The sequence below is a fragment of the Vulpes vulpes genome, chromosome 3, assembly GCF_048418805.1.
Source record: "Vulpes vulpes isolate BD-2025 chromosome 3, VulVul3, whole genome shotgun sequence".
NCBI classification, from domain to species: Eukaryota; Metazoa; Chordata; class Mammalia; order Carnivora; family Canidae; genus Vulpes; species Vulpes vulpes.
This window is the reverse complement of record NC_132782.1, coordinates 17768513-17784437: the sequence shown is the minus strand read 5'-3', so window position 1 is coordinate 17784437 and position 15925 is coordinate 17768513. Positions and strand designations below refer to the sequence as shown.

The following is a 15925-nucleotide window of genomic DNA, read 5'->3' as shown; positions in this document are numbered from 1 at the left end:
ACAACATTACACAGAACACCACTGTAAGTTTCTCTTGAATTGGTGCTGCTATCTGCTGATTGGAAGTTAAAAGTACATTTAGTATCTCTCAAAAACACCCATTCTTAACTCTCTCCCTGTAGAAAACATAGAGTCTAAGGCAAGGATATTTTTAGTTTTGCCTACTAATAAGTCACAATAACCTTCCATGATTTGGGATTTATGTGATTTCTCATTACACAAATTCAAAATTATACAATTGAATGTGATTTAGGAAAATATCCAGGGGCACCTGGGTAGCTCAGTCTGTTGAACCTCTGACTCTTGATCAGCTCAGGGTGTGATCTTGGTGTCCTGGGATGAAGCTCGGTGTGGTGCTCCTCATTCAGCAGGGAGTCTCCTGGAATTCTCTCTCTCCCTTTGCCTCTCCCCCCACACCTGCATGTGCACTCTCTCTCTCTCTCTCTCTAAGATAAATAAATCTTTAAAAATAAAATAAATAAAATATTTTTTAAAAAAGAAAATACTCAATTATCTATGAACCTCCAAATTTTCTTTTTTTCTTTCTCTTGTTTATTTTTTAAAGATTTTATTTATTTATTTGAGAGAGAGAGAGAGAGAGAGCACATTGGAGAAGGAGCAGAGGAGAGGGACAAGCAGATTCCACACTGAGCACAGAGCTGGGCATGGGACTCCATCCCAGGACTCTGAGGTCATGCTGAGCTAAAAATCACAAGTTGGATGCTTAACCCCTTGACCCACCCAGGTGCTTCAAGCCTCCAAATTTTCTAACTAAAAATGAAACCCTATCAACTGAGTGGCTGTTAAATGATTTGGAGAAAGATAAATTTAATTATGTAACCTAGAAAAGCTATTCTTTTGTCCCAGTGCCTTTTATGATACCTAGTATACAGGGGGCACTCAAAAATATATTTCAATCGATAAACAATCATAAATTAAATAGACTTTAATTTTTTAAAAGGGTCTAAGTGCCTCACACAAAAATGAATTAATATAAAATAGAGAAGAACAGAGATTTTAATCAAACAGAAGAAAATTGAATAAGTGAAAAGATAAAACTTGAAAGAATAAAAAACAAGTTTGGGGGTGGTAAAACAGCCATTTATTAATCTATGGATTTGGTTTTACATGGACAGACTAAAAAGCACAAAGAACCATAAACACCTGCACGATGTAGCATGATGGGACTTTTAAATTTACCTTTTATTTTACCATTTTCTATTAGAAGTCTCACCTTCAACTGAGTCAAGTATTAAATAGGCTATTATTAATGATCCTTAATTCTGACTTTTGCTTCATACTACAAAAACTGCAAACTACATGATACTGCTTGAACAACTATAGTCTGACACTGAACACCGCTTTTTTTGAAAATATTATTTTCTAGGGAATTGCCCAAGAAACATGTTGGAGAGTAAGTATACACTGGATACGGTGGACTGTCCTAAATTGAAAGCTGCAGATTCCAAATGTCAGTTGCCAACTATTATCCCCCTCCCCACACAGGAGTTCCCTCACTCACTGTTCCTCTTGCACCCACTGCTTCCTTCCACTGGTCCTTGAGGTTGGCTGCTGCTGAAACCGCCTCCCTAGGGCTGGCCCTGTTATGCCAGACACAGGACCAGCCTTTACTTGGAGGTTGGCCAATCTCATTCCTAGCGCCATTGTTTTGGGTTTGTTCTCACGTGCCTGCCCTTCCATCTCACTCCATCCCAGTAGTCAGAACGAACAGGGAACATGGCCCTGGCTGACAGCCTGCAGCTTTGGTGATGGCACTGCCCAGGCAGTGAGAGCTGCCTTGCCCTGGGGCAACAGAGCACCTCATTTTGGTGTGCAGCAGGCTGAGGCATGGCAAGACAACTGGAGCCATGTTGAAGTCATAATCCTTGACCAGTTCAAATTATATCTTAGAGAGAAGTGTGACCCATGGTGGTTTTAGAAAGAACTATAGACACGACTTAACCCAATTACATTTTCACAATTGTTTGAATCTATTTCCAAACTCCTAAAAAACCCAATGCACTTACTATTTTGGATTTTTAATTTAAAACAGACTCAAAATATAAGCATGTTGATGTTGGTCTTTGGCTGGTTTGAAACATTCCTTTGAAGACAATATGTCCAAGAGTTAATTTAGGCACAAACTGTTTCTATAGGCTTACCCTTTTCTATTTTTGCTCTTGGATAATTATACCACTGTAGAAAAAAATTCCCGGGTAAGTTCCCAAGAATAATATCGCAAACCATGCCACAAAGCTAACATGGGAAAGAAACTACCACTGCTTAATGGATGCACGGTTTCCTTTGGCGTGATGAAAATGTTTTGGAGCAAGATAGAGGTGGTGATTGCACAAGCTTGTGAATGTACTGAGTGCCACTGAACTGTACTGAAAATGGTTAGTTTTAGGTTTTGTGAATTTCACCAAGAAAAAAAGTTCAAAAAAAAAAAAAAAAAAAGAGGAGAGAGGAGGAGAGAAAAAAAATCACTACTATTCTTTCTGTCACCCCTGAGAAATCTGGGAACTCAACTTTACTTCAGCATCTACCAACACCAGCCCTGTTGCCATTTCTGGTTCAGACACTTGACCTTGCAACCATGATGCCCTCCTCTGAAAGCAAGATAGATGTGCCACAGCTCATGCCAGCAATATGGGAACCTGCGGACAGCTTGTTCTTTATGTTGCAGACGTTTCTTACTGTCAACATCCAAGTTACTATCTGTATTCTAGTAGCAAAGGAAGCTTGAGGGAGCAATACTTATAACATGGAGGTTTACTAATATACAAAAAAACCATTCAAAAGATGGTGGGCCACCACAAAAATAGCAAGTATTTGTTACATCATCCTTGCCATGTGGATGCTGTGGTTACTGAGAATTTGATTAAGTTCTAAGGGAGAGAAGGACTTGTATCTTTTACATCCCAGATGATGCAGGCAAAAGCTTGGTTTTGCACTAGTACTCAATATTTTCTGTTCAGGGCAAATCAATATTCAGAGTATGTACTCCAAATTAGACTATATACTGAAATCTGTCATTTATTGTTAAACTGGCCTGGATTCTTCTCTCAGGCATCCCCATGATATGAGATTAACCACTGACCCATTTAGACATAGGACTAAGGAGGAACACCAGAGATGCCACCTTTGGAGTATCCCCAGAATTCAATGATTTATATCTCTAATAGTAGACTTTTATGGTCACAGAAAGTGTGTGTGTGTGTGTGTGTGTGTGTGTGTGTGTGTGTGTATAATGTGGCACATAGAGTTTGGGAAGAATGGTGATCTGCATTGCACAGGTAATGGTACCTACCCTGTTCTTGAGGGGAGTGGTGGTTAGTGAATGTCTATATGCTAATATTCACCTACTTCTTTTCGAAAAGGTGGTAAATATCATTCCGCAGATCCCATCCCTGTGGTGGCCAGAGAGAAGCCAAGTGGGTGATTTTGTTTTGTAACAATTAATACTAGCATTAATGAGACAAAGATGAATAGGCATAGCTTTAATGAACATAGTACACTGACTCAGATGGAGAGGGTGGACCAGTGGGCAGCCCATATAGGTCCATATGCATATCTTTAAGCTCAGAGACTCCTGGAGGCATGTGTATCTTACACAAAGGCCCTTGGTGTCCTTGACTGCGCAGAGTAGAATAGAGGGATGCATTATGGTATTCACTTCTGTCTTGTGCCTTCCACTGACTGGGCCTTTACTTATAGGTAGAAGACACAGGACCAAATGAATGGACTCGAGTAAGTTGCTGGTGAAAGTAGTAACTAAATGGGCCAACCAATCCCATGTTTCTTTCTTTCTTTCTTTTTCTTTCTCTTTCTCTTTCTTTTCTTTTTCTTTTTTCTTTTCTTTTCTTTCTTTTCTCTTTTCTTTTCTTTCTTTTCTTTTCTCTTTCTTTCTTTCTTTTCTTTCTTTTCTTTCTTTCTTTTCTTTCTTTCTTGTTTAAAAGGTGACAGGGAGGGCAGAGGGAGAGGGAGAGAGAGAATCTTTAGCAGGCTCCATGCCCAGTGATGGAGCCCAATGCAGGGCTTGATCTCACAGCCCTGAGACCATTACCTGAGCCAAAATGAAGAATCGGATGCTTAACCCATTGAGCTACCCAGGAGCCCCAGCCCATGCTTCCTTCTTAAAGAGGGAGGAACATAGAGGCAAAATTTTTCTCTAAAAGTCTCAAGAATGTTAAGCATGACATCTACAAATAGCTGTGGGGCTGAGACCTTGAACCTTATACTTGCTTAAGCCATCTCCTGTCTGTCCTTATGGAAATGAATGACAGAAAGTCATCAGAGTTCAATGCCCCTGATGATGCTTGGATAAAGAAATAACCCATTTAAAGCTCTAAGAGATAATCTCAGTTAAAGACAGAACTAGAGAAATTGTAGCACAACACAAGAAAATTTCAACAGCCCTAAGGCAGGACAGTGAAATTATACTGCTGACCCTCCCAAGTGAAGTCAAACAAATGATAGTTTAGATGGAGGAATCTAGAAAGGCAGGCATGGTCAAGTTCATGGCAGTATGACATTGATTAGACATGCTGCCATTACTCAATAATGAAGACCACTTCAAAGACCAAAGGAATAATACATGTAAAACTATCTTATTCATCTCTCTAGTCCTCAGTGAAACATCCAAAGCCATGATTTATTCTGAGGTGATGTACTGGAGTCAGGCTACCTGCTCAGCAGAGAGTCTAGTCTGCTTCTCCCTCAGCTCCCCCTACCCCTCACTCCCTGTTCTCATGCTCTCTCTCTCAAATAAATACATAAAAATCTAAAAAAAAAAAACAACTGCCAAATCTCAACCCCCAGACTTGCTAAATCAGAATCTGTGCTTGATCTAGATCCCTAGGTGCTTCTTGTGCACACTGGTGTTTGAGAAGCATTGCTTACAAGGACTTAACTCTACCTTCCACTTGTTAACTCTTTGTGAAAACATACCCTGACCTCAGAGCAAATACCAAGGTCAGCTGTGCACCACAGATGAAGAACGATTGCCTGATGGTTCCTAAATGGTGATTGTTCCTGTTGGTTGCTTTTGTTGGTTGTCGAAGGTTGATTTTTGAGATGAAAGGGAGACTTTTCCTCCAAAATGAAGAGGATTTGCTACTCCACACTGAGAAAGGCTTTATCAAACAAATGTGCTTGTCATAAACACTAGGCCCTTTTATAAACTTTGTTTCCCCAAACTCAAAGACATTGTGTTTTTTTCTTCCATATTTCAAAGTATTGGACCAGAGTGAGGAGGAGCAATTCCCAGGCTAGAGCTTCTACCTGGCAAATGGTGAAGCTCTGGGTATTGTACTAATTACATCTCCCATGGCAGGGCTAACATGGACTCAACCCAACCCAATTCCAGGGTATGTCTTACATTTGACTACTACTATCCATGGTTTATGGTAACATCCAACAGTGGCCTGATTCATGAGTTAAGCAATTGTAATTATGACTAAAATATAGTTCAAAATAAAATAATACTGAATTTTCCATCTGATTATTGAATTTTGTAGTATGATAAATTACATAAATTTTTCAGATGTTGAAACATCTTTGGATTCCTGGGAAGTGCCCCATTTGGTTTGTGATGTATTATTTCTTAGACACTATTATGTAAGGTTGCCCCTGTTTTACTAGAGAATTTTTCCTCTATGTTCATAATGTTAGTAAGTTAGTTTTCCATACAGTGCATGATCAGATTTGGTTTTGAGATTTTATAAACTTTATGAAATGGATTTGGTGGCTTTCTTTCTATTCTGCTCTCTGAAAGTTTAAGATAGGAATTATCAGCTTGATATTTTGATAAAATTCACCTTTAAACTGTCTTTTCATGGTCGTTATGATTACTAATTCCATTTTCTTAGTAGTTATTGGTTGATTTAAATTGCCAAAACCTTAGATGAATCCATTTCTTTCTTTTACAGTTTCAAAATTTTTTATCATGAAGTTAATGGTATTCTTACAATTATTTTCAGTCTCCATTTGTAGTTGTATCTTTTTGTTTTTATCTAAATACTGTTCATCTGTGCCTTTTTTTTTTTCCTGATTAGTCTTTGCTCCTGGTTTCTCTGTAAGTATCCCCTTCAGTGAAGCCTACAAAGGCTCCCTTGAGGTACCATCTCCAGCTGCTTGCTGCCACAAATAGGTAGCCTTCACCTACCCTAACGGTATTTGCTCATTTACTTCTTTATGCTTTGAAATAAATCCATAGCTTTAGTAATGCAGTTTTGCTACTTCTTTACCTTCTTCTGTATTTTATCCCCTTGCTAGGTTCCTTGTGTTGGTTACTACCTATAGTTTTCTTTATTGTACTGATTCATTTTTGAGAAAGGGCACATGTTAAATTCATTATTCATAATGCATTTACAGAACAGACAGTTGTCCTGGGCGTTATGGGAAATACTGAGAGTAAATAATGAAAAGAAATAGTTCATATCCAATTAGATGATTTTTATACTGTAATATAGTAAAATAAGAGACATTCAGTTTCTCTTAATCAGATGTATTTTTTCAAATTTTTGGACAATTAGATATTTTTATACAATATTATAATTCTATAACTTATATTTTTTTAACTGTTATATTTTGAATTCTATAATGGAAGACATCAAAGTATAAAACCACGGCAAGAATACTGTGGCCTTTTATATTTGAGTTAAACTTTAAAAATGTCCTGGCCTCAAAAACTGTTTCCTATAGGAAATTTTCACTATTTTAAATTTATTATAAACAGATGTCAACATTTCCATTCAAAACTACAAAATTCCTGACAGTATTTATTCTATGTGACAACTGCAGGAAGTGTACTTCTAGACTTTCAGAAAATAGCTCCCAAGTGAATGTAACATTCAAATGGAAGTTTGGTTTACCTTCCTGGAATTAAAACTGCACATTTTCGCTCAAAAATCTAATTCAGTAGAGTAAAAGATAGCTGTCACCATTCCCTAATGAAAATAACAGCTTTTGAAAGGCAAGAAAAAAGGCCTAAAGTTTTACAGGAAAAATGGGCAACCTTACACTGGAATGAAGGGACCTAGAAACACATTCCAAACCACTAAAATGCAACCTCATTGATGAAAAAGATTTTTAAATTACAGTTGATCCGTGTATAACTATGTATAATATTGGCCTTGGTGAGGAAAGAGTAAGAATGATAATAACATACACCTATATTGTGTTTATTACCACTGTTCTTATAAATATGGATTAAGTTTCATGTTATAAATTAAAAGAAAAAAACTGGCAATCTTGTCTTTTCCTATCAAAATCCTATGGTTAGGGATCCCTGGGTGGCACAGCAGTTTAGCACCTGCCTTTGGCCCAGGGCGCGATCCTGGAGACCCCGGATCAAATCCCAAGTCAGGCTCCTGGTGCATGGAGCTTGCTTCTCCCTCTGCCTATGTCTCTGCTTCTCTCTCTCTCTCTCTGTGTGACTATCATAAATAAATAAAAATTTAAAAAATTTTTTTTAAAAATCCTATGGTTAGCAATTGCTAAAGAAATGTGAAGACTCTAGGAAAAAGTGAGCAGTATGTCTAATTCTTTCCAAACATGTAAGTAGAACAAAAGGTCAGTAGTTCTAGAATGCCAGAACTAAGCAAACCAGCGTGTTCTTTTTTAACATATGTAAAATCCTTCACACCTCATTATACTATTTTTTTCAAGCACTGGGCTTGACTGTAAGAAGATGAATCATTGGGGCCAGAAGTTAATCACATATGATGAAAAGAAAAGTTCCTCCAGGAAAAGCCGTTTGCAAACGAGCTAGCTCAATTCTGATTACCCATCTGCTAAAACTTTATGACAAAGCAATTGAAGACACAAACTCAAGTTGGTTGACTGATTTTTGGCTTCCCCTCTGATTAGCCATTCACAGGCCACCAAGGTACAGTAATGATAATGGTTTGTTGCCCAGTTTTTCACCTATGGAGTTTGTTACGGAGCTTGTTGGGTTTAACAATGATGGGAAGTTGTAGTCATATCCCATTATTCAGGAATAGAGATAGGCATCTATCTTTGACTAGATTTAGTTCTGACTTTTCAACTGGTACAGAGGGGACTGCTAGTTAAACTAAGACCTTTCTTATAGGGGCACCCTGGGTGGCTCAGCGGTTTAGTGCCTCCTTCAGTCCAGGGCATGATACTGGAGACCCAGGATTGAGTCCCACGTCACAGCCTGCTTCTCCCTCTGCCTGTGTCTCTGCCTCTCTCTCTGTCTCTCATGAATAAATAAATAAAATCTAAAAAAAAAAAGACCTTTCTTATAATTACTTATATTATGAAAACTTATTCAAAGAGCACATTAATATAACCTTTCAAAAATCACACAACAGAAGATCTTCACTTGTGTGGTGAGTTTGCCCATCAGTGGATGTTTGGATAATGAAAATCTGGAATAACTCAAACCATACAAATTCTATCTCCTGCCTTTTCCATTAGAATATACACATTGGAAATCTAAGTTCTAAACATTTCCTTGACTGAAGATGGGGAGACTTAGTGTGAGCCATCTAGGTACAACCATTTGAGTGTTTATAGAACACTGACCCTTGATGGAAGAGACTTTAATTGAAAAAAAAATATTATTTAAAAAAACTTAAATCGATCCAATTAATTTTCAAAATAAGAGTTGACCCATGTTTTCAGTTTATTGCCACACACAAAACATTTTATAAAATAATATGGTAGACTTCCACTTCAACATCTTCATGTAAAAACTTCACAGTGCAAGAAAGTGATCACTATTTAGTATGAAGACATCTAAAGCTAGCCAGTAATTTAACTATAGGTCAGAATATTTTTGCGAATCTTCCTAAAAAATGTTGGCACATTTATTCAATGCCCAGGTATAAAAATCACTTAGTATCCACTTCTTATCCTTCTGTATATTTTTATATCTACATGGCATCACACTAAATGCTGGTGGACAAAACAACCTAAGAATCTAAAAACTTTTCAGGTAGCGCAATGATTTGAAACCACCGAGGAGAATGCTAGCCCCCAGACATTTTTGTATGTAATCTTCTGTCCATTACCACATAATAAAGTAAAAAAGCTGTTATACCTTAAAAAGAAGCTAAAGGAAAACATTTCACTTTTGCTTTAAAAACATCATTTCTTAGCTCATAAATAGAGAAAAGCTTTAATTTGGGGGTGAGGGGAAGTGTTTCAGAAGTAAAACAGCAAGTTTATGTCAGTTGTACAAATGTCTCATTTAGGAAAGAAAGTATTTTGATTCAAAGAATTCTAAAATATTTCATCATTACAAAAAAAGTGTAATTTAAAGCTAAAAAACGGTAATACCTTGAACTAATATAAATCATCCACTAGCATATCTTATTTTTCACAAAATCCATAATTAAGAAATAATCGATTGGGTAAAGGATCTTTTTCCAAAATTTGGTCAAATTAGCTAAGAAGCCCTGAGTCTCAGGGCTGTCACCTCTCAAATGAGGGTCCTGGACTGCCCTTTTACAACCCTTCTGATTTACAAATTTATATAGAATTGTTAAACTCATGGAATCCTTTTGAGAATGAGGTGTTGCCACCGGATGTATTTTCCAGATAAAGTTCCCACATTTAAGTAGTAAAGCTGTTCTTTAAAAATTCAAAATCTTACTTTAAAATTTATTTTTTGTTATATTTCCCTGTCACTTTAAAAGTTGAGTTGTGACTAACCCCATACTCCCCTAACGTCCTCGTCCTCGTGGTCTCCCAGAGCTGGCGGCTGGCAGTGATCCGCAGAAAGAGTTCAGGCCCTGACTCCAATGCTGTGCAACTTCTGGCCACACTCTGAGTCTCAAAACAAGGATGATAGCACCCGCTCTGTACCTGCTTTAAAGCCCAAGGGAGTGATCATCTTATACCAAAGTATTTGTAAAATGCAAATTATCATATGAATGCAAAGAACTGCTGCTAAGTCCTAGGTGAATTTTTCCTGATAACCAAGTCTAGGTATTTCTCATAAAATAAATGTACTTCATCAATTCTTGTGCATTTATGGTTCTGATTCTTCAGTTACCTGCCTGTCTGCATGTAGTCACTGTGTCTCCTGCTTTTAGCTGCACCAGGCCTGAGAGTGTTGGTCTCTCCTGGAGTCTAGAAGTCTGACCTTTCAACATGTAAGAATCAAAATCTAAAGATCTCTGTTACCTTAGCAAATGTGGTAACATTACTCACTTTAAAGGAATAGTTCCCTAACTAGGTGAGGCATCAGACTCATCTAGGAAGCATTCTAAAAATTGGGATTTCTGGGCTCCAGCTGTAGAGTCTGATTATATATATGTCTGGAGTAAGACCCAGAAAAATTCTGTTCAAAATTTCCCCCAGGTAATCTCAATAATTGATAGTTCGAGGACTCACTGCTTTGACCTCAATTTCTTCTCTAGAATTTTAGCAGCTGCTAGTTTGTTTTTAGTGTAAAAATTTCTCCCTGCATTTAATCACATGCATATTCAGAGTAGATTGCCCACCATCTTGGCTTAGCTACATAGGGAACCTATTGCAATCCTTTGCAATGAAATTAAAAAATGGTAAGTCAACTTCAGAGTGAAGATGATGCATCTACAAGATGCTGAAAGGTGGCTGGTGCTAGACTTGCAGAGCAACTATCTTTTGCTTTACTTATAGTTAGTCACTGGTATATCTGAGGACCATCTTTTTACAATTGTCATTACGCATTAATAATGGAGGTCACAACTCCAAAAAACGGATGGCTAACTAGCTTAATCAGTATCATTAAGAAAATGTTTCTAGCACACATAAATGAAAAGTTCTTTAAAAACCACACAGCTTTCTGTTAGAAACCCAAAGACTTCCATGCTTCTGAAGTCTACCATAAAGAGGAAAGTTGACCAAAACTACAGTTGTTTAAAAATATGTTCAATTAACTGTGAAAATATAAGTGCAAAATAGGTACAATTTCATCCTTTAGGAGGTTGAACAGACATAAATGGAATTCACTTCCCATTTATTCTACCCAAATAGTTAATTTTGAAAATAACACGTGAAGTATTTGGTATAATGTAGTTCTGAACGTCATCCCTTCCAAATTTAATACAAAAGCCACATTTGGATGTTCACGGTGTCCCAAGTGTATCTAGGCACTGCGAAATGTTGTCATGTCTTTTGGTTCTCTGCTGGGGACACACCAGTCGTCAGCCTCATGGTTGGTATTGTAATGCTTCCAGGCAGCCTTGTTATACACTGGCAGTCTCTCTATTGATTCTGTTGACAGAGCCTGAAAGAAAAAGTGGGATCTAAGTCTGGCTTTTTTTTTTTAAATCCACTATTTGAGAAAATATACAGTGGCATAAGGTTACTACAAATTAAGCGGCGCTTTATTGGATTTGTATTTCACTAATCATTAACACCATCTACATACATTTTGAAATGGTGTATATATTTGTAACACATTATTTACTAGTAAGTCCATGGCACTGCTTGTTGTGCATATTGAATTTTTTTGTTTGCAGTCATTGTCCAGCAGCCTCGAAGCTGCTGAATTGAAATTTTATATAGGTATAGGAGATGCTTCTTATAAAAACATGACCCATAACAGAAGTTGGTTAACTGAAAAAGTCATTTAAGGGGTGCCTGGGTGGCTCAGTTAGTTGAGCATCTACTTTTGGCTCAGGTCATGATCTTGAGGTCCCAGGATTGAGCCCTACATCAGGCTTCCTGCTCAACGGGGACCCTGCTTCTCCTCTCCCTCTGCCCCACTTCAACTACTCATGCTCTCTGTCAAATAAAATCTTAAAATTCATGTAAAAGCAGAAAAATTGACATATGTTCCTTAATATATAATTGTACAATCATTTAATGGAATCTATTTCAATTATTTTAAGATTTATTTTATTTTTTAAAACTTTTTATTTATTTATTCATGAGACACACAGAGAGAGAGGCAGAGACATAGGCAGAGGGAGAAGGAGGCTTCCATGCAAGAGCCGGAGTAGAACTTGATCTCAGGATTCCAGAATCACCACCTGAGCCAAAGGCAGAGGCTAAGCCAGTGTGCTACCCAGGAGCCCCCTGTTTCAACCATTTGTTAGAAGAAACACTTTTTTTTCAGCAGAGTCACTGTACTTTAAAAAAGTCATCATAACAAAATACAATAACTATAAATACAAAACTTTATCTAAGGCATCTTTGCTTTTGATTGAAAAATTCTTGGCCTTGGCTCTGACCCTGTGCCTTCTCCTCCTGCCATTAAGGCCACCAATTTCACTTAGAGCATATATGTTACCTGCATTGTGCATAATTTCATGTTTCCAACATATCATTACCATTAATTCACTGTTCTATCTCAGATTCCTGCAAATTACCAGAACTTGAGATAAACCATGTTCCTTCTTATCTTCTTCAAGATATTTCAGTAGGATTTCAACCTTAAGCCATGGATATTCCCAAAGATACAAAAAATATTAAACAGGAAATTTCATTCTGAGAATAGAAAGGAAAGTCTTTGACATTGATTTTAATGTTTTTTTTTTTGTAAGGTAGGCTCCGTGCATGGCATGGAGCCCGATGGGGGCTTGAACTCATGACCTCAAGATCAAGACCTGAGCTGATATCAAGAGTTGGATGCTCAACCGATTGAGCCAACCAGGTGCCCCTGATTTTAATGATTTTATAATATTCCTGTCTTCTATTTTTTCCAAAGCGAAATTAAAATCCTTTCACCTACATATTCTCTTTAAATGCCTCAGAATTGCCAGAACCCCTTCATCTATGGGCTAGATCAAAAATGTTACATTTGGTGGAAAAAATGTTACCTTCATGTTGCCCTTTTCAAATTACTCACAATTGAGATGGTTTAAAAGAAAAGAAAAAGAATTATTATGTTGAAAGAATTTAACCTTTTCGGATAAATTTATTTTTTCCATTATACGGTCCTCAGCATTTCCTATAAAGTAGGTGCCATCTAGTGGCCAGAACAAGAAACTGAATGAGGTACCAATAACCCGCTGCTTAACCCATCCAGTGGGGTGGGTTAACCCCTCCAACTGAGCTGATGGGGCTGAGCTGCTCTCCAACCCTTTGAAACATGCTGATCTCCCATAAACACAGGAAACATCACAGGCCAGTAGGCTAAGTGCTTCTGCTCCCACCAGGTGAGCAAGACTTGCCAAGAGTCCCCTGTACTTGTTCCCAAATCTCCTTATGCACTTACATCTGTCATTGTAATCACATAATTTAATTAAGCATTAGCTTAACCAAAATGCAAAAAAAGGGGCCAGAGGGAGGTTCTTTGAAAACTAAGATGAATGCTTTGGAAAGAGTCATGAAGGAAAGTCACAGAAAGACAGCTGTCAAATCTGAGTCAGAAGACATCTATCTGTAAAGGACTACATCTGTATCACAAAAGATTATGCAGTTGCTTGTCTCTTTGTTTAAAGAAATCAAAACAATGCATTGTAAGTAAAGCTTCTGCAAGAAAGACCGCTGAAACCTGAATCTGCAGACTCATATAAAAAAAAAAGACTCAGGCGGTACGTTAAAAGATTGGTGGATCGATGTCCATTCATGTATTTTATATTAAAATTAAATTTGTGTGATATATAACTTTTTATGATTCCCTACTTCAACCTGACTTTTTTTCTGTTAACAACCATAGTTCTGGTCATTACAGATTAGTGTGAGTGTTTCTTTCCCATAGTCAAGGAGATAATTTGTAGAAATAGATGAGATGCTATGTAAAAACCATATTATGATATTTTAATAGTGATGTGGTCAAAGAAAATTTCATTACAGCTAAATATTGGTGTTTTATGACCAAGAAGTATCATTAAATCAAAAAGACTACAGTTATTACCTTAATGTAGATGACTGCATCTGTCCCATAACCCTCTAGAGAATATAGCTTTAGGTCTCCTTGGAAGTATTGGGCATAAAGACGTGAGATGGGCAATCCATAACCAAAACCAGCCTGTTTGATGAGAAAAGTGAAGTTCTATTCAGAAAGCCACATAACAAAATACTTTTCTAGTTAAAACAAATGCTTCTGAGTATCCTAGAGCTATCAGAGCCTGCATCTAAGAGATTGTTAATACCTAACCACTAATATTGATCAAACTGAAGCCTAGATGGGGTACTACATGAGATGTCTCCCCCACTCTGGTCATTTAAAACTCATTTTTATTTTTTCCATAAAATGATTCCTGTAGATCTAGAACAGCACATTGCTTTTCTTCACTGCCTTGCTCTAGGGCATCCCAATACTATTTTTGACAATAGGAGTAAGAATAAAAAAAAAAAAAAGAAAAGAATAGAAAAAGCCTTGTTGGCAGTCTCAGAGATACATCTCTTGACTTCAGACCATGAATTTCCAGCCTGTATTCTGAACCTGGTTAGATCACTATTAAGTCCACTGTTACTCACTGGCAAATCACTACCCTCTTTAAAAACCTACCAAGCACAGCAGCACCCACATCATGCCCTACCCACCCACCATCCCCAACCCACTGCCTTGAGATAAAAATTTAAGCTTCTAAAAAGAGCTTTCAAGACCTGATCATATCAGGTCTCTTCCGCCCACTTTCTGGTCCAGCTGAACCAAATCTCCAGCTCTTAAGTTCCTCAAACAAATGCTATTTTTCACTTCTGTGTCTTTGCTCATCCTGTTTCTAGTATCTGAAATGGCCTTTACCTGAATAAATCCTACAAATTCTTTAATACAAAGCAAAACACTTGGACTAATGTAAAAACAATTTTTATCACCAACTCAGATGTTCAATGATACTCCATGTAACACTTTAGTTAAGAGCTTATGTCAATTCAGGAATGAGAGTGCTATCAACAAATGTAGGCTCTCTGGCTTCATTTACCTCTACCATTAATTACTTTTCTAACCAGAGTTTCTGTTTACCACTCCAAATCAACTATCCTTTTTCCACATTACTCCTTGTCCTGGGAGGATGCTATCAATGGATACCCCTGCCCTCAACTTCCAGTGGGTCTAGCCAATGGGGAACCCAGTAGGAATTTAGAGGGAATTAAGTCAGGGTATTCATTCCTGTTTCCTTCCCACTGAGGTTTGCTTCCCTTGGGATTAGACCACTTGAACGTATGCAGATGCTCTGTTACTGTCCCTTCTAGGTTCTGCTAACTTCTCCTTCTCTCTTTGATTCAGGAGAGTGACAGCTCTACTGCTACCAGCCCTGGATCCCTGTACTCTCCCTGCCCATAGCTCTGTAATTTGTATATGCCACCTCTCCCTTACTTCTTAGTGTAAAGTCAGAATCTAAGACAATGTTCATGTTTATTATTTGACGGTGTCTGCCCACTGGCAGGCACATGGATACATATGCATCTGAACTGGAGGAGCACAGTACTGGAGTAATGATTTTAAAAGTATGGTAAGACATGAAGCAGATTACAGTTGTAGTTACAGAATCTGTGCTGTGTAACAGGTGAAACTATTAGAATGAAGTCCTTCTAATAACTTCTTAGAAAGAATCTAAAAATAGATCCATCTGATACTTCATTTAATCATGTGACAGCGTAACACCAGTACCTATGCCAGAGAGTTTCAAAGCCGTGAAGAACAGTTCTGAGTTACAGGTCAGAGATTTGGCAAAGTGTTTTTCTAGGGGTTAGAGGGCAAGGATGTAGTCAACTCAAAAGCTGATCACATGAAACCTGAAAATAAATGACTGAGGTCAATAAAACATACCACCCAACAATGAAAATTTGAGCCTTTTCCAGGTTGGCAATTAAGTGATCAGAACTCTAGTCTTTTTTCTAAGTCTAGACTATGTGGTATTTCTAATTATAAGTACTTGAGGAAAAAAAATCAACATTGAAGATTACATCAGCATTGACCAAATGCTAGCAAAACCAGTAACTTAGTCTTCACATTTGACACAGTGTATCAAAATGTGGGTAACCACATGAAACTATGGCTATATCACTATCC

The 15925-nt window shown here is 37.6% G+C and overlaps 1 protein-coding gene and 1 long non-coding RNA gene across 4 annotated transcripts in view; one reads left to right on the top strand and one right to left on the bottom strand.

Annotated features, from left to right (window-relative positions):
• LOC112916405 (uncharacterized) overlaps positions 1-15925 on the top strand; it is a 188115-nt gene that overhangs the window by 78063 nt on the left and 94127 nt on the right. Inside the window, exons 9-10 of the long non-coding RNA XR_012000324.1 lie at positions 3381-3434; positions 3718-3750. This is a non-coding gene — a long non-coding RNA (uncharacterized lncRNA). The remainder of the gene's footprint in view (positions 1-3380; positions 3435-3717; positions 3751-15925) is intronic.
• Positions 8636-15925, bottom strand: part of PDK1 (pyruvate dehydrogenase kinase 1) — a 29439-nt gene continuing 22149 nt past the window's right edge. For 2 of the 3 annotated variants that reach the window (XM_072751960.1, XM_072751961.1), the window contains 2 exons: positions 13823-13936; positions 8636-11245 (listed from right to left, as the gene is read on the bottom strand). In XM_072751960.1, coding sequence (XP_072608061.1) covers positions 11105-11245; positions 13823-13936 — 255 coding nt within the window. In that variant the 3' untranslated portion in view covers positions 8636-11104. The remainder of the gene's footprint in view (positions 11246-13822; positions 13937-15925) is intronic. The other variant, XM_072751962.1, reaches the window with a different exon arrangement.